Raw genomic sequence first — 26,633 nt, forward strand, 5'->3', positions numbered from 1 at the left:
ATATCTTAATTTAATTTTTATATCGATACTATCGGCCATTTTGACATCACTAAAGAAAAACCATAGAAGCAACAGCCAGAAGTTTTTACACCCTCAGCCTTTAGGCTGACGAGGCGACGTCCGTCCGTCTGTCTGGTGATCACGATAACTCTCGAATGGATCGAGCGATTCGAACCAAATTTTGCATTTCGTAATATTTTGCCCAAACTTAGTTTAAGTTCGAATATGAGCCACGACCGGTCCAATTCTTCGAGTAAAATGGTGTGAACGGTAACTATCGAAGAGATCAATCGACTTGTTTCAAACTTTGCACATAGTATTATTCCTTCCAGATATACATCAACTTCGAATATGGATTATCACGGCTTACTCCTTCGGCTAGCTCCCACAGAAAGTTCGGAACATGTGAAGTTTAAGAGCTCCTCTCGGATCGTGTCGAAATTACATTCTGCATTTTCTTATAAACGTCTTTTAAATCACCGCGATCGTAGTTTTTCGAAATTTTTTGCACCGATCAACGCGGGATCCGACGAGAAAACCCCAATTTCTTGCGCCAAGTGTTCATGCAATATCAAATGTTAGTTGGTGGAATAAATGCCCAAGGATGCCTTTATCTCGCGGTACATAACATGGTGATCTTGCACTATCCGTTCACGCACGGCCTAATTTTTTTCTGGCACAACGACCGTTTTTGGACGACCCTCAGGAACTTCGTTTTTTTATTTTTGCGAATGTCGACCACGATTGAATTTATTAAACCAGTTTTTCATAGTGCTATAGGATGGTTCTTTATTGACATACAAAGATTTAATTTGATCGATGCACTCTTGCCGCGATTATCCACGTCTAAAGTTGTGAAAAATTATCGGACGAAAATGTTCACAAGTAGGTTAGGTTAGGTTAGGTTTAGGATGCGCAGCTGCCGTGCTGGCAGCCACTCCACTCGGAGACCTTGAGGTCCATTGTGATCATCCTGACTATTGATGTTGTTGTGATATGATGTGGGTTTAAGTCGGCTATTGATGAAGTGATTATTGATACGGCTATATGGTGAAGTGTGAATGTAGATGGTGATGATGTGAAGTGGAAGTGTGATATGTTGTGTGTAATCGATGAGGTTGTATGATGTTACGTGTGGTGATGATGGTGTACAGGAGTCATGAGCTGTGATGTATGTTCTGAATGTTGTCCTTTGTCTGCATATGATGATACAAGGCTATTGATGATGATGAAGTGTGCGGTTGTGGATTTTATGGATAGATGATGGATAGTGTAGAAAAGAAGATTCACAGTAGATGTGTAGCGGAAAGTGTGATGTGTTTCTTTCTATGTGCGGGCATGTGTTATGTTGCGTAACTACAGATTGTGGTGATGTGTGACTGATGGGTATATGGTGATTTGTGCATACGGTATACGGTGGTGCGTGAGTGCTGATGGTGTAGTGTGTTTTTTATTTTTTTTTTTTTTGCTATGGGCGATGCTGTACGATGTTACGAGAGTGCAGATTGTATTCTGAATGGTGCTGTGGGCCTTCAGATGATGATGATGATGATATGGTGAGCTAAGTGGAAGGAGAATGTGGATTAGGTTGGAAAGATGGAAAGGAGGGAAGGAGAAAGTGTTAAGACAAAAGAGACAAGAATAAGAAGGATGAGTAATTGTGAAGGAGAGTAGCAGATTGTTTTAAGAAGAAAGAGATTATTTTTCTATACTATGCTAAGCCTGTTCTGACCCGCCCCAGAGCCACTTTAGACTCTTGCAGTAAACCACCAGGATAGTAGGGTCAATAGAGGAGAAGTAAGACAGAGAGTCAATCACGTGTACACCAAATAGTCTATGCCTTTTGATCATCAGTCTAGGACATCTACATAAAAGGTGCTCGATTGTCTCCGTTTCCTCCTCATCCTCACATAGCCTACAGTACTCAATGTTGTTATCATCCCACTTACAAGTCAAAGATCTTATTCTACAGTGGCCGGTTATGACCCCTGTAGCGATTCTGATTTCCGACTTGCAAAGTGAGAGAAGGGACGCAGTTCTACGCCCTGAGATTGCCGGCCAGATTGACTTCGACACCTTGCAACCAGGTGCGTCTTGCCAAATTCTTACGGTTTTCTCTGCATAGAGCTGGCAGAGTTTGCCGAGGAAGTAGCAGAGCGGTGGCTTGACATAGTCCTCTACCATAAGGTCAGAGGACTGGGAGCCTCGCCTTGCTAATTCATCAACAATCTCATTCCCTTCAACATTGCAGTGCCCTGGAACCCAACAAAGGTTGACGCTTAAATTGCAAGTTTTTAAGGTGGACCTACATTTTTGAACGATCTTAGATTTAATAGTATAGGATCCTAACGCCTTAAGGGCAGCCTGACTATCTACATAGACTGTAACTGTCCTGCCTGCGTTGTCCGTCATTCCTGCTACTAATTCTAAGGCCTTCAAAACTGCGAAGACTTCAGCCTGGAAAACACTGCAATTTGCATTAAGCTTGAACGAGCGTTTAATGTTTAGCTCTTCGCAGTACACCCCCGCTCCAGTACCTACATCCATCTTCGAACCATCAGTAAAGATGGAAAGGCTATCGGGTAGTGGTCTGCCATGCTCCCATTCACTTCTATCAGGGATAATCACCTTCGCCACATCGAAATCCAGTGAAGGCGAAATGTAATCGGTTACACTCCTCCCAACCCTTAGTCCGATCTGACTGCTTAGCTGTTGTAAAATGCTAGCATGTCCAGACCCTGAAGAGCGCCACTGGTTAAGCTCCTTGAGCCTCAAGGCACTACGGGATGCTTGGTACTGAACAAGAATATCCAGAGGCTGGATGTTCAGCACTGCATTCAGTGCTGCCTGAGGGGTGCTCTTCACTGCTCCTGTAATTAGAATTGAAGCAGATCTTTGCACAGTAGTTAACCTAGACAAGTTTGGCTTGCTGTTCAGGGCCTGCCACCAAACAAGACATCCATAGGTCAAAATTGGGCAGACCACTGTCATAAACAACCAGTGAATCACATGCGGTCTCAAACCCCAACTTTTACCTATGGAGTTCTTACAGGAGTAGAGTGCAACTAGACCCCTCTTAGTGCGCTCCTCTGTGTTCCTTTTCCATCTGAGACGATGGTCAAGAATCACTCCCAGGTACTTCGCTTCCTTAGAGAGATTTAGCCGTACTCCATCCAGCGTTGGTGGTACGAACTCGGCGGTTTTCCTTTTTCGGGTAAAGAGCACCAGCTCTGTCTTAGCCGGATTCACACCAAGGCCATTGATGTGCGCCCAGCGTGAGAGTTTGGCAAGTGCTCCCTGCATTAGATCAGACAATGTAGACAAAAATTTCCCACTAATGAGGATGACTACATCATCCGCATAAGCAACTACCTTAGTTCCTAGTTTGTCGAAATCAGTGAGTATCCCATTTATCACCAGTAGCCAGAGTAAGGGAGACAGAACTCCCCCCTGAGGAGTGCCTCTGGTAACAGATCTCCTGATGGAGCTCTCCCCAATATTAGAATTGATTAGCCTGCTTCTAAGCATGCTATCGATCCAGTTTATTAGGATAGAGGGGACACCCAATGATTCTAGAGAAGAATGAATCGATTCGAGTTTCACATTATTAAAGGCGCCCTCTATATCCAGAAAGGCTGCCAGAGTGAAATTCGAATCATTCAGATTTTTCTCTATGTACCCTACGACACTATGTAGCGCTGTTTCTGTCGATTTCCCTTTAATATAAGCATGCTGTGAGTTGCTTATAAGGTCTTGGCCTATGAAAGTTCTTATTTCTAAATCCAATAACCTTTCTAAAGTCTTCAAAAGGAAGGAGGAGAGACTAATCGGCCTGTAGTCCTTCGGCAACGAGTGACTTGGTTTCCCAGCTTTGGGAATATAGGTCACTGTTACCTCCTTCCACAGTGCCGGAATGTGCGATAGTCGTAGACATGCCCTAAAAAATCTTCTGAAGAATGATTATCAAGACGGCAGGTGCGTTTTGAAGCATCGCTGGGATAATACAATCCGGTCCCGAAGACTTGTAGGGCTGAAAAGTGCTAATCGCCCATGAGATTCTGTGATAGCTTACTATCCTGTCGACAAGTGCCAACTCCTCTGAGGTGTGGGTCCTCCTCGTGTTCACACCGGGTTTACTCGAGCAGGCATCCTCGCTCCCAGGGAAGTGGGTTCCTGTTAGCAGGTCTAGAGTCTCTAGAGCGGAGTTAGTCCAGGTACCGTCATTCCGCTTGATGCTCCCAATGGGCTTAGGATCCTTTGAGATCACCTTACGGAATCTAGCTGCTGCATTAACCCCCTCTATAGACTCACTAAAGCTAATCCACGAATTTCTCTTAGCCTTCCTGATTTCACTTTTATACCTATTGAAGCTCTCTCTATAGAGATCCCAATCGGCATCAACTTTAGTGTTATTAGCTTTATTATAAGCTTTCCGGCTATTCTTCCTAAGTTTGGCTAACTCTTCGTTCCACCAAACTGGTTGAGTTCTCCTACCAGGATAAGATAATGGGCAAGACTTCTCATAGCAGCCCTTGAGGACACGTGTAAGATCTACTACTTGGCCATCTAATTCCTCCGTTGTGCGTGGTTCAGAGAACTCGCACAACCACGAGGAAACAAGGGAGTTGTAGTATTCCCAGTTTGTCCTCCTTGGGTTGCGATGAGGCGGTTGCCGTTTACACTCATAGCAGACTCGAAAGTGTATCGCCCTGTGGTCCGAAAAGGAGCACTCTTCCGATACTCTCCAGTCTACTATGGATGTATCTTCCATATTTGTAAGGGTTAAGTCAATGACTTCCTCCCTTACCCTATTATGGAAGGTGGCAGTATTACCCCTATTACATACTCGCAGATTATTAGCTAAAATAAAATCGAATATGGACTCACCTCTCGCATTGGTGTTACTGCTTCCCCAGTGGAAATGATGAGCATTCGCATCACAGCCCATCACTAACCTGCAAATGCCCGTAGTCTCCTCCACCAGTCTGCGCACCAATCCGTTTGGTGGGTCGGGTGCATCATACGGCATGTAGACCGAGGCTAGTACCAAAGCCCTACCGGTATCTTCGTCTAGCCTCACTACAGTCGTATCTCCATCGCTGTAATTGTAGAGTTGGATAAGATTAAGACTTTTCTTGGCTACAATACAGGTTCTTACCTTCTCACCATTATTGGCGAAGAATAGTGAGAAGCGCTTATCGTTTAGTCCAGAAACCCTATTTTTGTATAAATAGGGTTCCTGGACCAAAGCGATGTCTATATCAGAAACTGTGAGGGAGAGGAGGAGTTCAGCAGCCGCAGCCTTGCAATGATGCAGATTAATCTGCACCACTCGCAGGCCATGCTGCTGAACAACCTCACTGCGACTTCGGGATCCGGAACCGGAGTCCACCAGAACCGAAATACAGCACTCCCCCACAGTTTCTGATGTAGTTAGCACTCTCACTATCTATGGTGAATCTCATCACCATGCCTTCTCCTTCTCTGAAGAAGTTCAGCAACCTCCAATCGTCGATGAAGAGACCTCTATTCTGCTTTCTGATCATCTTCATGACCTCCTCCACGTCAGAGTCTGGAGGGGGGACCCATGTTGTGGCTACGATCCTTCGAGGTATCTCTTCCACAGGAACCGCGGCCAGCCTGCAGCCCTCCCAGAGCTCACCAGCGCCCTCGATCGTCTGGATGAGAAAGTCCTTAGATTCCTCGTCCTGACAATAGAGGACTTTGATGACCCTATGAGCGACTGCCCGGCCAAAGCCGGTCTTCCTGGCGTCTACCTCGTCGGACGTTATGATCTTCCTAAGAAGACGTTCCACCTCTATCCAGTGTGAATCGCTGATCCTCCCATCCAGATCAGCTCTATCAATAATCGCTACCCGAAGATCATCCGGATCGACCATCACCTCGGTGTTCACAAGTAAATTCCATTTCTTTGCAAAGTGATTTTTTCAATTCACTGTAAACAACACAACACATGGTCGTATGTCAAACTGTCCTGAGTACGCTCAGACTAAAAATTGTCAAACTTTCCAAAAAAAATTATGTTTAACTTTAATGCGTCAGCCACATTGTTGTTTTTCAAAATACTTGGCATCACTTACACTTTTTTCATGTGGTAGTTGTACCGCGACGCTCAACGCATCGTATGTGCCGAGCGCTTTAAGCCCTCGGCACATACGGTCCGTTTAGTGACACGTTGGGACACCCGTTGTCCCAAAAAAAGTTAAATTATGTGTAACTTTAAAGCGTCAGCCATATTGTTGTTTTTCAAAAAACTTGGCATCACTTACACTTTTTTCATGTGGTTGTTGTAACGCAACGCTCAACGCGCCGTATGTGCCGAACGCTTTAGGCCGCAAACTTTTCTAATTCGCCTCGTATTTCACTGACATGCGAAATGTAAACAAAACACATTTGTCGGCAATTTTAGATTCTAAATAAATAGCAGTAGGAAATGTAAGATAGTATCGATTTTATCGATGTTTTGAAACGGAAATATCGAAAAAAATCGAATGGGGCCGATATCGATAGTTTGCCAGCTCTAATGAATGCATGTACTCAACTGTCCTGTCATGTGTAAACGCAGGGTTAGTAAATCAGACAATTTGTCTTCAAATACAACTCTGATTTACTAACCCATACATATGTCCTGTTCCAATACTTTATAAAAGCTCTGTTCCAGAACTAAAAAGTTTTTACAATTTTTACCACTTTTACACATTTTACGTTCCCGTACACAAAATTTATATGAAAATCGTTTACGACTTTTACAAGTTTTACGACTTTTACCACTTTATAAAGTACGGGAACAGGCCAAAAGTGGTAAAAGTCGTAAACGATTTTCATATAAGTTTTGTGTACCGGAACGCAAAATGTGTAAAAGTGGTAAAAATTGTAAGAACTTTTTAGTTCTGGAACAGAGCTATACATTTGTCGGCTGTCTCTCAGCCGTCCATAATTTTTTCGAAGGCAGGGGGTTGACAAATTTTTGAAATTTTTTGTAAAAATGCTTAAGATAATAATTGAAATGTGTTGAAAACAAGAGAACGTGAACAAAAACAAAATATGTGAATGGAAAACAAAAATAAATCAATGATTTTCATTCATAATTTTACAACTGTTTTTGCAGTTGTCGGGACGCCTACGTCACACGCGTAATTTGGGGATTTTGACAATCAATACCTGAACTCAACAGTCCTGGCATTTGTAAACGCAGGGTAAATCTTCTATGTGTGTACTATTTTATAAATATGCCAAACAATTTTAAAAACAATCAAATTCAATAATTTTTAAAATTGTTTTTAGAACATTTGTATGGATAACATTCTTTAGAATTGCATTGGAACAAACATTTATTCATATTCTCAATTCGATTATGTGGAGAAAGCTCGACACTTCATTCATTTTTAGCGTTTTATATAAAATGCCCAATAAAAGTAATGCTAGGTTTACAATTACGAAATCCACACAATTTTAACAGCCTATTCTATTGCTTAGGGGTAGTTTACACTATATGTAAATGTCATATGACATGAAACTTTCCATCGTTATATATTCGCTAATATGTGCAATATTGGAGATTTTCCTTACGCCATTTACTCTGTGGGCCAACACCAGCAAAAATGTAAAAAAACTGCGTCTCCACATTGCCTCCGTGGGTAGATATGGAATGTTTTTTTTTGTGTCATATGACATTGATAGATGGTGTAAACTACCTCTTAAGTACAGTACACATTGTCAGTTTTGAATGACGATTTTTGCAATTATCGATAACTGTCCAACCGTCCAGAAACCACAAAATATTTTGTGGTTGCATGATGAATGACAAAAATGAACGGTCACACTAGCAATCACCAACAAAGCTGTCATTTAAAACTGACAATGTGTACCCAGCTTTAAACAAATGAAATCCAATGGATTTCAGATGAGATTTCATTTGGCGCATACACAAAAGAATTTACAATTGAAATCTACTCGATTTTGTAATTGTACTATAATGCTAAGTTTACATTTACGAAATCCACTCGATTTCAACTGTCAATTCCATAGTTGACAGTTGAAATCGAGTGGATTTCGTAAATGTAAACCAAGCATAAGTTATTGCTTACATAAAACAGCTCACTGACTCGTCGATTTACGTTGGACATTGGTAACACCCATAAAACGTTTGATAACGCCGTCGTCAGCCATATGTTTTATGTAAACAATAGGCCTGTTCTATAACTTCGCAAGTAAAAAGTAATGGGTACTTTACACAATATGTTTTTAACTACCAGGTAGTGGTATCACACCAGCTGATCGAATATGAAAAGTCAAATCCCTTTATAAAAAAAATTATTTTTGTTGTAATTTCCCCAACAACATAACGAAAATTTTGACATAACATAAGGCCTGTTCGATAACTTCGCAAGTAAAAAGTATTTGCAAGTTCTTGCAACTACTTGCAAGTACTTCTCATTTCTCTTTTACTGAACAAGTTTGTTATCGAACAACATTTTGTAAAAGTTTGTACAAATTTGTACAAACTTTTGAGTTATCGTACAGACCTATATTCAAAATTTTACGATGCCACTACCTGGGTAATTGTGCCATGATATGGGTTGTCACTTTTTAAATACAAAATAGCTTTGTTCCTTTACTTTTTTAATGATAAGAGTGGTAAAAGAGAAAAGTGTCAAAATTGCTCAAAATTGTTCTCTCATGAACATTTTTACCAGAAAAGTAAAGGAACGGAAAAATGGTACATCTGGCAGCAATGTCAAAAAGAAAAATAAATTTGTCGTCTTTTATTTCACAGTTTTTAATTTAGTTTTGTCAGCGTTCGACTGCAGAAATTTTGCTGGTAGCCTGTGGTAGAAGAGAGAGCCATTTTCGCTTTCTCTCTCCACTCTCACTCTCTTAAAAATTGCTTCCAGTTTTGCCACTTTTCGGGGTGAAGGAACGCTTTTTTTTCGATGCAGGTTAATAATGGTAAAAATGGCAACGTCAGGTAAGTAAAGGAACACAGCTAATGTATATGCAAACTGACAACTCATATGTAAAAACCATATCGTGTAAAGTACCCATAAGTGTGTCTGTAGTGCGATTCTGTAATACATGTATTTGAAATACATGGATTTTGTTTTTGTATTTTTGAACGCACACGCAACACGCAGAGTTATAGGTTTCGACCTATATTTCTGCGTAGAAATGCATTTCACTGTCTTGAATGACCTTGATTACATACATTTACATATTAAATATTTTTACCAGTAATGTTTGGTTTACATTCGGCGTCGTTTCGTGATTTCGAAGGCGTTTCGTGATATAGAGCGGAATCAAGCAAAATTTATCATGATTTCGCATACAAAAATGAAATCATCTCATTTCGTGATTTCAGCGAAATCAACATCGAAATCACAGTACTCATGATATACAACCCTGTCTTTGCTTAAAAAAGTACCAAAAGTTGCAACACTTTTCACGTATCACAATAAACAAGGTAGATTTTCAATTGCTGCAAAAAATGTTATTATAAAAATGTGTAAACATTGTGAAAAAAATAATAAGTTACTTTGTTACAATGATATTTTCCATTGTGTTCCCGTACTTTTTTAATGGTAATGTTAGAAAAAAGAGCGAATTGTCAAAAATTGCTTCCCCATACAAATTTCTTAAAAAATACGAGAACGGAAAAATGAAATTGCAAAAACTCCAGCATAGATGCTAATGAACATTCTTGCTGCTAGTTTCTACTAGGACAAAATTGTATGGCAGAAACAGGAGAAGAGGGTGTTATTCGGCGCTATTTTTGTTTAAAAAGAAGTGCAAGTCTTGCTAGATTTCGGAGTACGGGAACGCAGTTTTAGCACTAAACGGGAAAACTACTGCGAGTACTAATGTTGTGCAGGTTCTGTAGTGAGATTCTCTAACACATTTTTTGGTAACCGACAAAAATCGGTAAAATTAAAATAAATGTAATTTCGTTAATTAACGAAATTAGTCGGTAATTTAGCAACCAACATAAAGTTATCGCTATGTACTACCGATAGCAACAGTTTTGCCAATTTTTATTTTCACATTTCATTCATAATTTTGGATTTAATTTTACCGATTTTTGTCGGTAACCAAAAAATGTGTTAGAGAATCCCACTACTGAGCACAACTTCTATCTATCAAAATTTATTATTATGATGTCTCAACGATAAAATCATTATTTTTTCATTTGTTAGTACTATACACAATTAATACGATATATAGATAATTTTACGATAATTTTCCAAATAAAGTTGTAAAGTATTGTCGTATGTTTTTGATGATTAAATTTACAACAGCTTGTTTTGAAAATTCATGTTCGATCAGCGGCGTATATGCATCTACCTTGATCATTGTGAAATGTTTGATTTCGTGAAATCCAGTGGATTTTGGAGCGCAAATGTAAACTTGGCATAAGTAATTTATTCGTAGTTATGGGTCGAACAACGAATAGAGAACGAACGACGTACCGTGGAAACGGCACATAACTCGATTTAAGAACGAATTGTAGGTGTCAGTGCTTATTAGATTCCATTCCCATCTTCGGTATTTTTTGTCGTTTGTTTTGTTCTAAATTTTCGTAAATAAACGCGTGGTTGTAGTATGACGTATGGCTCGTACATTTTTTATCAACTCTGTGATTGTCTACAATGCAGGAATTATTTTTGACATTTTCTTTTCGAATATTTCGGGGCCACGCAGTTCAGTCTGAATTTACAAATTTAACTAAATTAGGAGGTAATTGCTTTGCATTTCTTATTACATTGTTACAAGACAAAATTGCATCCACAATATATGTTCACAATGAAACGAGGAGCACTTTTAGGACAACAAATGGTTAAAGAAGAAGTTGAGGTTATATACTTTCACTCTCGTTGCAATTTTATGGGGTAGAACAAACTCCCCACTTCAAAGTATTTGCTTTGTTGTCACATAAGGTGTTGCTCGTTTTTCTACCAGACGCATTACTGAAGTCCACGATTAATTTTTAGGAAGATGGCCAATAGAAAAGATCACGAGGAGACGGATAAGCAGACTCGTATTGCCATTGTCAGTGATGACAAATGCAAGCCCAAACGTTGTCGCCAGGAATGTAAAAAATCTTGTCCTGTGGTGCGTATGGGAAAACTGTGTATCGAAGTGGCGCCTGCTTCAAAAATTGCTTCTTTATCCGAAGAGCTTTGTATAGGTTGTGGTATATGTGTCAAGGTGAGTTTATTCAACGTCGAACATCCATTTTTCAGTAGGATATATGTACAATGCAATGTAGAACAAGTTTAAATATGTTTTCTGTTGATTTCAGAAATGTCCCTTTGAAGCCATTACTATCATTAATATTCCCAGCAATTTGGAGAAACATACAACCCATCGTTACGGCAAAAACTCATTTAAATTGCATCGCTTGCCAATCCCACGACCTGGCGAAGTATTGGGTCTTGTTGGCCAGAATGGTATTGGCAAGTCCACGGCGTTGAAAATATTAGCTGGAAAGCAGAAGCCTAATTTGGGCCGATACATTGATCCTCCAGACTGGACAGAAATTTTGGCATATTTCCGCGGCTCTGAACTGCAAAATTATTTCACCAAAATTCTTGAGGACAACTTGAAGGCGTTGGTGAAGCCTCAATACGTCGACCAGATTCCAAAAGCCGTTCGCGGAACGGTCAATGATTTGCTCAACAAGAAGGATGAGCGCAAAAATCAAACGAAGATCTGTGAAATGCTCGATTTATCTCACATACGGGAACGGAACATTGCCGATCTTTCCGGTGGAGAGTTGCAACGTTTTGCCATTGCAATGGTGTGCATTCAAGACGGCGACATTTTCATGTTTGATGAACCATCTTCATATTTGGATGTAAAGCAACGTCTAAATGCTGCTTTGACGATACGACATCTTTTGCATCCAACGAAGTATGTCAATTTCGTGTAATGAATTTGTTGGTCATACTAAAATTACTGCATTTCAGATTCATAATTGTTGTCGAACATGACTTGTCCGTATTAGACTACTTATCCGATTTTATTTGCTGTCTTTATGGTGTTCCCGGATGTTACGGTGTAGTTACTATGCCGTTCTCCGTACGTGAAGGCATTAATATTTTCCTTGATGGTTTTGTGCCGACCGAAAACATGCGTTTCCGTACAGAATCACTAACTTTCAAGGTAAGAATGAATAGTAATAGTTATACAACATATATAATGTTGAAAGAAGTTGTCATATAGTAAATTTTGAATAACCCATATTTTAGGTCTCAGAATCAGCCACTGAAGAGGAAGTTAAAAGAATGAATCATTATGTTTATCCAGCAATGCAGAAGACATTAGGAAATTTCTCCCTTACCGTTCAACAAGGCCATTTTAGTGATTCAGAAATTTTGGTATTGCTCGGCGAGAACGGTACTGGCAAGACAACATTTATTAGAATGTTGGCTGGCAATTTGCAACCCGATATTGCTGTAGATCTCCCTGTGCTGAATATATCGTACAAACCACAGAAAATTTCTCCCAAATTCCAAAATCATGTTCGTCATTTGCTTCATGAAAAGATTCGTGACGCCTATGTACATCCTCAATTTGTCGCAGATGTTATGAAACCCATGAAAATCGAAGAAATCATGGACCAGGAAGTACAAAACTTATCCGGTGGTGAATTGCAAAGAGTGGCCTTGGTTTTGTGCTTGGGTAAACCCGCAGACGTCTATTTGATCGATGAGCCATCTGCTTATTTGGACTCAGAACAACGTCTAGTAGCTGCTAAAGTTATTAAACGGTATGCAAAAATAAGCTCGTTAGTATATTAAATAATTATTATTTACTTTTATATGTCAGCTATATTTTGCATGCTAAGCGAACTGGTTTCGTGGTAGAGCACGATTTTATAATGGCAACCTATTTGGCTGATCGCGTTATTGTTTTGGAGGGTCAACCTTCGGTAAAGACAACCGCTTACTCCCCTCAATCATTGTTGAATGGCATGAATCGATTCTTGGAATTGTTGGGAATCACTTTCCGTCGTGATCCGAATAATTTCAGACCACGCATTAACAAAAACAACTCTGTGAAGGTAAGATTTTCACATCGTATTCAATTTGATATTCTTAATTAATTTTTAACATTACTAGGATACTGAGCAAAAACGTTCCGGTCAATTCTTCTTTTTGGAAGATGATGGCAACTAAAGACACAAAACATTGCCCTTTTTCACATTCAGAAATGGAAATATCCACCAAAAAGCAAAAAATGTCGCATATTATATTTTATGGACCTGCTTGATTCCATTATCCTCCCATTTGTTGAACAACGACTTTTGTTAACTACAATTTTATAATGGTCCTTACATTTTTTTGTATTTTCAATAGCAAGCAAAAATATATAACAAAACGAAACAAAACCATGGTAGTTAATATTTATTTAAATAAAACTTGAGAATATCAACATCATGGCGAATTAATTAACAAATTATAGCTTGGTTCCAGAACTAAAAAGTTTTTAAAATTTTTACGACTTTTACACATTTTACCCGAAAAACCATTCACCTACACAAAAAAGATGTAAAATGTTCACTTCTCTTTGAACAATAATGGCGCTCTCTTTAAAAACTTTTTACTCGACAAATTTGAGCGTGTAAATTTTATTTTTTATTATTATATTATTTTATTTTTTTTTACACTGCCGACTTTGGCATTTGTTCCAGTTTTTTTTTGACGTATTTCCCATTTTTCCGTTCCCGAACTATTTCAAAAACTTTTGTGTGAGAAAAAATGTCTTACAGATCTCTCTTTTACGAGTTTTACTATTAAAAAGTATGGAAACGAAGCTTATATAAATTTCAACTCACAGATTTGGCTAAAAAAGGGTCATTCCATTAGTAAGGCATCTAATGTTATTTATTGTAATGTTCCGTATAAAAAATATCAGGGCAATCATTAATAAAAATTCCGTGCGGAATTTGTTCCCTTTCCCCAATGTCACAATTTTTATTTCCATATTTATGTCCAAAAGTGGAATATTTTTGTCGATTCGACGAGAATATTCCATAATCAAGTGATTCTAGCAGTTTTCAACGTTTTAAAACATTAATTTTTAAAAGAATTTCACTTTTTAAAATTATTTTCCGTGCGGAAAATTCGGAGGGAATTATTCATGATAGCCCTGATACAGGGCATTGTACAAGAAAATGTTCGGTTGAGTTATTTATTATGTATGTATATTATTTCGCGCGCAATAACAAAACTTACTTTTAATAAAAAAAATACTAAGTATGTTTATTAATGATTCTAGAAAGTAATGTGAAATTTCTTTCATAAATGCAACGTAGCGTTGTCATTATGCCCATCTCTCACCTTTACTTCTTTCCCTCATTAAGTTTGTGATGATTCGTTATGAATTGTTGTCTTTTAGGATGGAATTAACAGAAACGAAAAATTTTGATTATTTTGGTCGCAATGAGAGCTCACGTGGACATGAGCAGAATAGAGTAGAAGACTAAAGGTCATCTAAAAAACTTTTTTTTGGGAACTTTAAGGGCTTATATCTCGGGAAGATGATCTTCTCAGTTTTAATTTGTTATTGTTCATCTCTGCACAAGTATCTGTAGATGAAGAGTCTGTTTACCGTCTCAGGGTTTGGTTGTTTCTTTTCACTTGTTGTTTCTTCAAAGAAGTCATTAAACTGTGTCGACTTCCCCAACTCCGTGATTATATGCCTTAATCTGTTTAAAGTCTTGCTCATACACGTATATATTAATACTGGGGCCTAATTACGTGATTCGATTCGATCGAGTATTTGCTCGTGAAAAAGATTTCGACACGATAAAAAAGCGGCATGACGAGATTCGATCGAAATCGTTGATCGAATGTTTCGAGAGTAACCGGTAATCGAACTATGAAAACCTAGTGAATCTTATGAAGGTAGATGTAAAAAATGGTGTTTGTTTGAAAGCAAGAACTATAAAAACAAAATTATGAATGAAAAATGTAAATGCTTGTTTAACAATACATTGAATAATAATTTCTGAATGAAGTTGTGCTAAGAAAAAAAGAAAATGATTAATTCTTGCAAAATCTTTTTGACATTGTAGTAACAGATTGCTAGTACATCTACCTTAATAATCCTCTCTCAAAATAAATGAGAGAGAGTTTGGTGGGTGTTTTGCATTAGCCTCTCTGAGAGAATATTTCCTTTGGTAAACAACGGGGGATGAAATGTTTATAATGTACTTCACTTATAAAATAAAGGCTATTAATAATAAATATTTTTTTTCTGTTTTGCAAAAATGCTTATTTTTCAACTTTTTTAATGACTGCAAAACTAATGGTTAATGATTGCTTGCATTTTGATTCTAAATTTATCACAATTTCTAAAAACGACTACAAAGGACTTTTCGCAATTTCTCTTGTTATACATGTTGTCTAAAAATGCTGCCAATTATTTACTAACATCGTTTTTCTTCTATAAAACCTCAACAAACAACAATTTTTACATTTTAAACAAAAAGACAATAAAAAAATCTTTCATTTTATTTGTTTACGATAGGCAATTTGGCCTCGAGAAATTACTCGCAAATTTATGCTCAATTATTCGATAATTTTACTCGATAACGAGTGTTGTCATCCCAACTTTGAGTACTCAGGTCGAAACAACTCGATATCGAATCACATAATTAGGCCCCTGGCTGATTTCCGTATCGTCAGATGATTTGTTGTCATGAAACAAATATTAGAATTGACTTCTGCGTGTCCCAGAGCGTTTTCATTTGAATGGCTTCGACATACATTGTCGCTGGCTGCGACTTGAGTTTCTCCTGGGAGGGATAGCGAATTTAACAACTCCCTGTGAGCCACCAATTCCCACCAACCAAATAAAAACACCTTCATAAATTCTTATGTACGTGTATATGTATGTGGGTAGTAGCGCACGTAGCGAGCGTTTATTTCTAACAAAAAAATTATAATTACAAACTAATAAAAAATTAAATAGAGCCACACAACTTACCGCAGTCTTTATCCCTCACGAACTAAATTTATTAAAAAAGGGCGACAATAATAAACCACAATATTCTACTGCATTGCAAATTTCTAACGGTTTTGTTCTAACAAAAAACCTGTTTGAGTGACAATCAATGCAGTAGAATATGAGGAGAAAAGGACTGCGGTAAACAAAAATATAACAAAGGCTCAAATGATCAAAAAGGAGAACGACTCAAAACAAAATAATATCAAAAACATAGAAACACACACACATGCGAACATATGGATGATCATGTCAATGACGTCACACCATCATCCATATGTTGCTGTGTGAAACTGAGATCAAACAAAAAATGTAAACAAATATAAAAAATATGAGCGGCAGCGACATACATACATATATCAAAACAATATACATTATAGTCTCGATAACCCTTGTTAATCGGGACAACGCGGTAGTCCGGAGTCCGGACACTAATATATTTCGGATTCAATAAATCATTGAGGGCCAAAAACACACATTTGCAGATTATACGATGCGCTTGTGTGACAACCAACTTTAGTATTACACTAACAAACCAACGTTCTTCTCATCGACTGATTTGCAAAATGTAAACAATATGCCAACCTAACGAAGCCAAACGAAGATGTTTACTCTATACCCAGGTCAGGCAATGTGCGCTTGCTGAGAGCAAGTGAGCGAAAACTTCAATGTAAAATGCATTGAAATGTATGCTCACTTGCTCTCAGCAAGCGCACATTGCCTGACCTGGCTCTATACGTGTGAGTACGATCTTGCTAGCCATCTCTGCAATAAATTATTCAATTTTTGTCAAGGAAACATCCTATTATTTACACAACTAGTAATCGCTAAAAATATGAAATAGTGTGAATGAATTTAGAGTATTTCTAATTAAAACACTTATCAAATTGTATTTTTCGTGCCAAATTTCATTTATTTGAAGAACACGTTAGACAATATAACAATAAAATACAATCATATACATATATATAGGTATTCATTATTTTCAATAAACGAAGGTTGGAAATGCTTAAGTTAAATGCGAATAAATTGATTTTGCTTTATATCAAGGTAAATTTATAGAAGGTATGTGCATGAATTACAACAACTAACAAATTTACAAAAACAACATTGTTGGTATCGAAAATTAATTGTCAAAGAAAATATTGAATAATAGGGTCGTTCCAAAAATTTCCTCAGGAAAAACATAAATACATTTTGAAATTCCTCCAAAATAGAACAAATTTGAATGACAATGTAAATATAAAGCATTCAGAACTGTGGTAGGTCATTTTTACTACAAGTTTAGGAAGAAAAACAGTATTTTATGGAGGCAAATTTCGAAGTTTCAAATTTCATGAGTAGACCCTATTACATTTTGAAAACTAAATTTACAAAAAAAGTAAGAATACAGCTGATTGTCACTTCTACCTTCTATAAATGTACCTTGCTTTATATTATTCGGAGCCTTAAATAGTAATATTCACAATTTCATTATTATTAGCTTTATAAGAGAGATAGGGAGTGATGTAAAGCATATAAAAACACATTTGCACTTTTTACAGAAAAAAAAATCAATACATGCATAAGAGTAAGAATTTAATATTCGTAAAGTGGCAGATACTAATAAGGACAGTCACTATCCAAGTCTTTTATTGTTTGTAACATATTTCGAGATTGAGATTTCTTGTATGTATTTAAAAATTACAAAGATTCATTGGAAAAACTTAGAGGATTTGATTGAGATTTGTATTGTTCAGCGGCCAGAGTTTAACATAGACATAACCTCATTTGCCATTTCGGTTGCTTGTTTCCTCAATTTCATTGCCTGTAAGTAAATAAAATCATATATACGAGTATTATGGTTGTTGATCAGTCAAATTCTAAATATTCAAATGTCTTATAGCACGGTTACACTACAGCTTTTTGCCTGATTAACCCACTTCATGAGGATTTATTTGCTTAATCTGCTCAAATTTGACCAGATTTGCCATACAATAATTAAATCCTCTCATGGCTGGGTTTATTTTAAATCCACCAAAAATACAGTGTTGTATTCAGTATTTGTGCAAAAAAAATGCAACTCTACTCAAAAAGTACCAAAAGTTGCAACTGTTTTTGCAACAGAGTTTGTCGTGTTTTACACGTTTACGATTGGTCGCATGAGATTTTATGGAGTTAATAAATCTAAAGTTATTTGAAAATCATAAAATTATAAATATTTTTTACATTAGACACTTTTTTAACAAAAAGTACGCTTGATACCATGATACAAAAATGTATCCCTGTGTGTAAAATATACCAATATGAGCAAAGAGGGGACGATATCTCATACGAGAAATTGTAAAAGTGTAAAACACGACTTCATTAGTTGTTTTATATGTATACGTAAACAAACATCAACTGACAGTTTATATCCTCGAAAAGCTAAGTGTAACCAGAAAAGATTAACCCACTGCATCTATTAAACCCAGTGGGTTGACCTTCAATAGTGTAACCGGGGTATTATAGCTCCTTTAGACTAGCCATAAATCCTCAACTGGATTTAATAAATCCAGTACAAATCTCATTGCATTTAGATATACCTTTGGAGGATTTAAAAAACAGTCAGCTGATTTTTGTTCATAGCGCAATTACCAAGGTAGATGCCTCAGCCCATCTGATCGAATTGGAAACGTCAGAAGAAGTTTTTCTAAATTGAATACGTTTCAAAAATATACGGCAAATTACAAATTTATTGCTTAATATTGAAAATATTAGCACATTATGCTACTAATGCTAACTAATGAGCAAATAAAGAATTATTAAATAGTTTAGACATCGTAAATATTAGTCTTGGTTGATTAAAATCAACTTTGTATATCAAAGCAAATTTAATTTTTTTTCGCATAAGGAGTGTATTGACATTTTCATTTATTTTTGTTATGGCAATTCACCGATGCATCTACCTTTTTTCTTGTGCCAGCTTGCAACTTTTTGTATTTTCTAGCATCATGTTGCAAAAAACAGAGTTGTATGCGAGGATTTATCCCAAATCCACTCAATACGAGGATTTATTTTTGTATGGGAAATCTGGTAGATTTTGGCCGGATTTAGCAAATAAACCCTGATGATGCGCTAAATCCGGCTAATTATGTCATATCTAAATGACCTATTAGATCCGATACACTCAAAGGAAATGGGCAATATTCCACTTCAAGAAGTTGAAAGAATAGAAGTAACCTTAGGCAGTGCATCGACTCATTTATTTCCAAAGTTTATAGAAATCAACGTCTGTTTGAAAGCGGAAAACAGCTTTTGAACCCACTATACTTAATACTAAAAAATTAATTTATCTACATTGAACCAACTCGATGTGCATAACAAATTAAATTAAAATTGCAATTAATGGAGAAGATTTGGCGACTCTATCCTCAAGCAGATTGAACAATAACAACAGAAGTAACTCATTGAAAGATAATTTTTAAACGAAGTACCTAGAAATAAGTTAGTGTAGCGTGAGTAACAACTTGACAAAACACACCAACAAACCTTTATATTTTTAGAAAAGAGGAAAGTTAATACTCCAATGATATACAGTAAGTGGTGCTAAAACGCCTGTTAGACTATGAACTTATACTATGATTTAAACTGTCAATCCCATACAATATACGTCAAATAAAATCCAGTGGATTTAGAACTACGATAGGGAGTATTAAACGGGATGATGGCATATGGACTAACTCCGGTCCAGAAACCCTTGATCTCCTGGCCAAAACCCACTTTCCCAACTGCATGGATGTAGTGGAGAGCACTAGTACTCCAATCACTTGCAACCAAGCCACTGGGGATGTGAGCATCATCGAGGAGATCATAAGTCGTCCAAAGATAGCCTGGGGAATTAACACTTTCAAACCCTTTAAATCACCTGGTCCAGACGGTTTCTTCCCTGCCATGCTGCAAAATGCATCGGAGGTATTACTCCCACATCTGGACAATATTTTCAGAGCCTGTCTATGTTTATCGCTCACTCCGGCTCTATGGAAGGAAGTCACTGTGACATACATCCCCAAGGCGGGGAAGTCAAGCCATACACTTCCCAAAGACTGTAGACCGATCAGCATGTCTTCCTTTCTTTTGAAAACTTTGGAAAGACTGCTGGACCTTGGAATAAGGGCCAGGCTTGGAAATAGTGCTATAAGTTCTGCCCAACATGCCTACACCAAAGGTAAATCGGTGGAAACTGCACTGAATGAGGTCGTGGGCTTCATCGAGAGGAATATGGAGGGATCAAACTATACGTTAGCAGCCTTTCTCGATATAGAAGGTGCCTTTAATAATGTAAAGCTTGAATCTATCCATAACACACTCTCTAACCTTGGTATTTCCTTTACATTGATCAATTGGATTGACGGAATGCTAAGCAGCAGGATAATCAATTCAAATATCGGTGAGACTTCCATTCGGAAGTCTGTCACCAGGGACACACCACAAGGTGGCGTTCTAACGCCACTGCTGTGGCTTCTGGTGATTAACGAAATACTCAAGGAATATGATTAACTACGAATAAAAACTATTGCTTATGCCGACGACGTGGTCATAATGATCAGCGGTAAGTTCCCACAAACATTATCGGAACTCATGCAAGGAGCTCTAGTCAAATTATCAAGATGGGCGCACAACAATGGACTTGGGGTGAATCCGTCTAAGACTGAGCTGGTCCTGTTTACCAAAAAGAGGAAAGTAAAACCATTCACACTACCAATGCTCGATGGGGTTGTCCTGGAGCGGTCTCTAGAAGCCAAGTACCTCGGCATCATCCTGGACCATCAATTAATGTGGAAAAGGAATGTCGAAGAACGTGCCAAGAGAGGTCTAATAGCACTCTATTCTTGCAAGAACTCCATAGGTAAGAGCTGGGCACTGAAACCACAGGTCATCCATTGGATTTTTACGACCATAGTTCGCCCAATCCTCACCTATGGTTCTCTGGTATGGTGGAATGCTTTGAACAAGACGACGCTTCTTCACAAGTTAAACACAGTCCAAAGAGCGGCATCACTGTTAATTACCGGTGCTATGAAAAGCACTCCACAGGCAGCACTCAACGTCCTACTAGATCTTCACCCGTTGAATCTTGTAGTACAAGAGCTGGCAGCCAAGAGTGCTCTCCGTCTCAAAGAGACAAACTCATGGCGCAACACTGATTACGGTTATGCCTCTATCTTACGGCGATCCGGATTCCAACTGGGATCGGAGGTAATCAGTGATTACATATCACCACAGTTACACTTCGATGAGATTGATGTACGAATACCCCACAGGGAGGCCTGGACCCACAATTCCCCACCTCTACTCGGTATAGAGGTTTATACCGACGGCTCCAAGATGGAAATGGGAACAGGTGCAGGCGTCTACAGCGATGCCCTCAATTTACGGCTCTCATATAGGTTGAACGAACATTCTAGTGTATTCCAGGCCGAAATCTTTGCAGTTAAGAAAGCAGCAGAGTTGATAAGCAATAAAAAAGGGGACATAACTGGACCGGTGACTATCTACGTGGATAATCTGGCGGCCCTTAAATCACTAAAATCCCACTCAATCAAGTCTGCTGCGGTCTTGGACTGCAGGAAAGCTCTGGAAGACCTAAAATCAATCGTTACCTTATGCTGGGTCCCGGGTCACTGCAATATCGAAGGCAATCAGCCCTATTCTGAACGCATGGGAGTTGGGAATTTTTTCCCATTCCCACATTTTCGTATTCTGAACAAAATTTTGTGGGAGTTTTTTCCCATTTCCCATCTCCCCTCATTCTGAATGAAGTTCGAATTGGGAATTTGTTCCCATGGGAAAAAAGTATACATTCTCTATCTTGAATTGTGGGAGAATTTTGTGTCTTTTTGTGGGAAAAATCTCCCCAGCAAACAGTGTGGGAGTTTGAAAAAAAAAATTCAAGAAATTTCATATTTTTATGAAATTTCATATTTTAAGACATCTACACGACAAAATTATTGCAAATATTTATAATCGCCATGTGTTTGCTTAATAAAAGCATACAAAATGTACTGTAAAATATGTCATTAGTAGACTTCGGATTTTGCATATTCTTATATGATACAAAAACCTGCAAGAATCTAACATGTTTTGCACCGATAAAAAATTTTCCTTTATGTTATCGAACAAAACAAAAAAAGTAGTAAAAATTAGTAGATTTTTGCAGTTCTGGAACAGACCATATGTATTGAAATACGAGAAAAAGAGTCATGGTTGATTCTATTAACGCAGAACAACAAGTAAAAACAAATCAATTTCAAAAGAATTTTTGGCAATAATTATTAAAATATATTGGAAAATAACCATAATATACAATCTTTACAACTTTTATTCATTTTCGTAATATAACTTTCGGGTTTTTTAAATCAGACGACCAACGTTCTATTGAAAACGTGTTAGTCTCCTCAACGACACGACAAAGATCACAGGCGTACATACATATATGCCAAATTATTGCAATGCTACTCCATTTTCCGAAATGCCTTTTCTTGAATAGGATCGTTATTTTTGAACGTAGAAGCTTGAAATTTTGCAAGGGCATGTGTTTTAGTTTTAGATTCAATCACAAACGTATTTTATTATTATTATTATTTTTTTTTTTTTTGAGATAGGAATAAGTAAAACTAGCGATATACTCGTTAAACCCCTAACTAAAATTACTCGGTATCAACATACAATTTTTAAATTCGTTACAAACTTAAAAAGTTCCTATTACTTTTTACATAAAAATTATGTTTGCCTACTAATTAAAAAATGCTTACACCAATTCGCACAATCTGAAGAAAATGTGCTTATTAGAACAACATCACACATCGTTGACTCCATTCACTTAAAAAATCCATAAATCAATGCACGGTTGTTGAATTAAGTAAGTTGTGCTTTTGCTAATCTAATTCAAAAACCGCGAATTCAATTCAATGTTCCCACGTCGTTGAGAATATGGAAAACGTGGGAATGGGAAATTTCGCTCCCATGGGAATGTTCAGAATAGGGCTGAATGAGATAGCGGATGAGCTGGCACGTAGCGGATCGGAGTCAACCGACATTGTAATCGACAACTCTATCAAGCCACCCTTGTGTCATTTCATGCGGCAGCTAGAACAAGTTTACCGGGACAAGGCTGGTCAGATTTGGAACAATGAACCCGGTTGCAAGGTATCAAAGGCAATCTGGCCCAACCTATCTCAGCGAAGAACTATGTATATCCCTTATCTCCATGAAGAAATCCGATCTAAAATTAATGGTTGGAACAATCACAGGACACTGCAGGATAAGATCCCTAACCTGCAGATGGGATAGAGGCGACACTACCGACTACTGCAGATTATGCGAAGATGAGGAAGAGACGGAGACGATTGAGCACTTATTATGTCGTTGTCCAGTGCTCATGACCAGGAGACTTCGAACGGTGGGTGAACACACCACAACATCTCTGACAACGTTCTGCCAAGTCGAGCCGACAAACCTGCTTCTTTTGGCCAAAGGTCTAAAATGGCTTCAACGAGAACCAACCAATGCGCCTTAGCATGGCAAACTCTCCTCTCTCGCCCTTATATCTAAAACATCCTCTTCAATGACTTCTCTACCATTAATAATTTTTAACTTTGTTTTTTATTTAGTCTGCTGTTCTAATAATAACTATTAAAAACTACTAAAACTACTAACTTGGTTTTATAGTTATGTAATTTGTTACGCTGCGCCCATTCACTTATGTGACCAACATCTAACTCAAAAAGCAGTCATCAATAATACATAGTAGAAATAGAATTAAATTGCTGCAAATCATCAGGATAAATTGCCAAGTTTTCATATTGGACGGAAAGGCAAACGTTGTTTCAGAAATTGCAAGAATGTACTAATGATAATGATACTACGATAACAATTTTATGTTATCGAAAACAAAAAATAGTATAAATTAGTGGATTCTTGCAGTTCTGAAACAGGCCATTTATCAGCATTGAAAGGTGACTATAGTAATCATTGCTTTTATAGTCATTTTTCGATTGACTTTACTTACGACCATAGTTCGCCCAATCCTCACCTATGGTTCTCTGGTATGGTGGAATGCTTTGAACAAGACGACGCTTCTTCACAAGTTAAACACAGTCCAAAGAGCGGCATCACTGTTAATTACCGGTGCTATGAAAAGCACTCCACAGGCAGCACTCAACGTCCTACTAGATCTTCACCCGTTGAATCTTGTAGTACAAGAGCTGGCAGCCAAGAGTGCTCTCCGTCTCAAAGAGACAAACTCATGGCGCAACACTGATTACGGTTATGCCTCTATCTTACGGCGATCCGGATTCCAACTGGGATCGGAGGTAATCAGTGATTACATATCACCACAGTTACACTTCGATGAGATTGATGTACGAATACCCCACAGGGAGGCCTGGACCCACAATTCCCCACCTCTACTCGGTATAGAGGTTTATACCGACGGCTCCAAGATGGAAATGGGAACAGGTGCAGGCGTCTACAGCGATGCCCTCAATTTACGGCTCTCATATAGGTTGAACGAACATTCTAGTGTATTCCAGGCCGAAATCTTTGCAGTTAAGAAAGCAGCAGAGTTGATAAGCAATAAAAAAGGGGACATAACTGGACCGGTGACTATCTACGTGGATAATCTGGCGGCCCTTAAATCACTAAAATCCCACTCAATCAAGTCTGCTGCGGTCTTGGACTGCAGGAAAGCTCTGGAAGACCTAAAATCAATCGTTACCTTATGCTGGGTCCCGGGTCACTGCAATATCGAAGGCAATCAGCCCTATTCTGAACGCATGGGAGTTGGGAATTTTTTCCCATTCCCACATTTTCGTATTCTGAACAAAATTTTGTGGGAGTTTTTTCCCATTTCCCATCTCCCCTCATTCTGAATGAAGTTCGAATTGGGAATTTGTTCCCATGGGAAAAAAGTATACATTCTCTATCTTGAATTGTGGGAGAATTTTGTGTCTTTTTGTGGGAAAAATCTCCCCAGCAAACAGTGTGGGAGTTTGAAAAAAAAAATTCAAGAAATTTCATATTTTTATGAAATTTCATATTTTAAGACATCTACACGACAAAATTATTGCAAATATTTATAATCGCCATGTGTTTGCTTAATAAAAGCATACAAAATGTACTGTAAAATATGTCATTAGTAGACTTCGGATTTTGCATATTCTTATATGATACAAAAACCTGCAAGAATCTAACATGTTTTGCACCGATAAAAAATTTTCCTTTATGTTATCGAACAAAACAAAAAAAGTAGTAAAAATTAGTAGATTTTTGCAGTTCTGGAACAGACCATATGTATTGAAATACGAGAAAAAGAGTCATGGTTGATTCTATTAACGCAGAACAACAAGTAAAAACAAATCAATTTCAAAAGAATTTTTGGCAATAATTATTAAAATATATTGGAAAATAACCATAATATACAATCTTTACAACTTTTATTCATTTTCGTAATATAACTTTCGGGTTTTTTAAATCAGACGACCAACGTTCTATTGAAAACGTGTTAGTCTCCTCAACGACACGACAAAGATCACAGGCGTACATACATATATGCCAAATTATTGCAATGCTACTCCATTTTCCGAAATGCCTTTTCTTGAATAGGATCGTTATTTTTGAACGTAGAAGCTTGAAATTTTGCAAGGGCATGTGTTTTAGTTTTAGATTCAATCACAAACGTATTTTATTATTATTATTATTTTTTTTTTTTTTGAGATAGGAATAAGTAAAACTAGCGATATACTCGTTAAACCCCTAACTAAAATTACTCGGTATCAACATACAATTTTTAAATTCGTTACAAACTTAAAAAGTTCCTATTACTTTTTACATAAAAATTATGTTTGCCTACTAATTAAAAAATGCTTACACCAATTCGCACAATCTGAAGAAAATGTGCTTATTAGAACAACATCACACATCGTTGACTCCATTCACTTAAAAAATCCATAAATCAATGCACGGTTGTTGAATTAAGTAAGTTGTGCTTTTGCTAATCTAATTCAAAAACCGCGAATTCAATTCAATGTTCCCACGTCGTTGAGAATATGGAAAACGTGGGAATGGGAAATTTCGCTCCCATGGGAATGTTCAGAATAGGGCTGAATGAGATAGCGGATGAGCTGGCACGTAGCGGATCGGAGTCAACCGACATTGTAATCGACAACTCTATCAAGCCACCCTTGTGTCATTTCATGCGGCAGCTAGAACAAGTTTACCGGGACAAGGCTGGTCAGATTTGGAACAATGAACCCGGTTGCAAGGTATCAAAGGCAATCTGGCCCAACCTATCTCAGCGAAGAACTATGTATATCCCTTATCTCCATGAAGAAATCCGATCTAAAATTAATGGTTGGAACAATCACAGGACACTGCAGGATAAGATCCCTAACCTGCAGATGGGATAGAGGCGACACTACCGACTACTGCAGATTATGCGAAGATGAGGAAGAGACGGAGACGATTGAGCACTTATTATGTCGTTGTCCAGTGCTCATGACCAGGAGACTTCGAACGGTGGGTGAACACACCACAACATCTCTGACAACGTTCTGCCAAGTCGAGCCGACAAACCTGCTTCTTTT

The 26,633-nt window shown here is 37.8% G+C and overlaps 2 protein-coding genes across 3 annotated transcripts in view; one reads left to right on the top strand and one right to left on the bottom strand.

Moving 5' to 3' along the window:
- The first annotated feature begins 10,442 nt into the window (after nucleotides 1-10,442).
- Nucleotides 10,443-13,408, top strand: pix (ATP-binding cassette sub-family E member 1 pix). Its single transcript, XM_073984218.1, has 7 exons — nucleotides 10,443-10,752; nucleotides 11,007-11,223; nucleotides 11,318-11,928; nucleotides 11,985-12,180; nucleotides 12,267-12,787; nucleotides 12,847-13,081; nucleotides 13,140-13,408. Exons 2-7 carry the CDS (start codon nucleotides 11,011-11,013, stop codon nucleotides 13,194-13,196), a joined length of 1,833 nt encoding a protein of 610 aa, XP_073840319.1. The 5' UTR covers nucleotides 10,443-10,752; nucleotides 11,007-11,010; the 3' UTR covers nucleotides 13,197-13,408.
- A 3,508-nt stretch (nucleotides 13,409-16,916) lies between these two features.
- The window catches only part of LOC141402603 (myotubularin-related protein 9), a 34,465-nt gene continuing 24,748 nt past the window's right edge, over nucleotides 16,917-26,633 (bottom strand). For both annotated transcript variants that reach the window (XM_073984221.1, XM_073984222.1), the window contains exon 9: nucleotides 16,917-17,836. In XM_073984221.1, coding sequence (XP_073840322.1) covers nucleotides 17,765-17,836 — 72 coding nt within the window. In that variant the 3' untranslated portion in view covers nucleotides 16,917-17,764. The remainder of the gene's footprint in view (nucleotides 17,837-26,633) is intronic.

This window comes from Musca autumnalis, unplaced genomic scaffold (assembly GCF_047663935.1).
Source record: "Musca autumnalis isolate F117 unplaced genomic scaffold, ASM4766393v1 scaffold_4, whole genome shotgun sequence".
NCBI classification, from domain to species: domain Eukaryota; kingdom Metazoa; phylum Arthropoda; class Insecta; order Diptera; family Muscidae; genus Musca; species Musca autumnalis.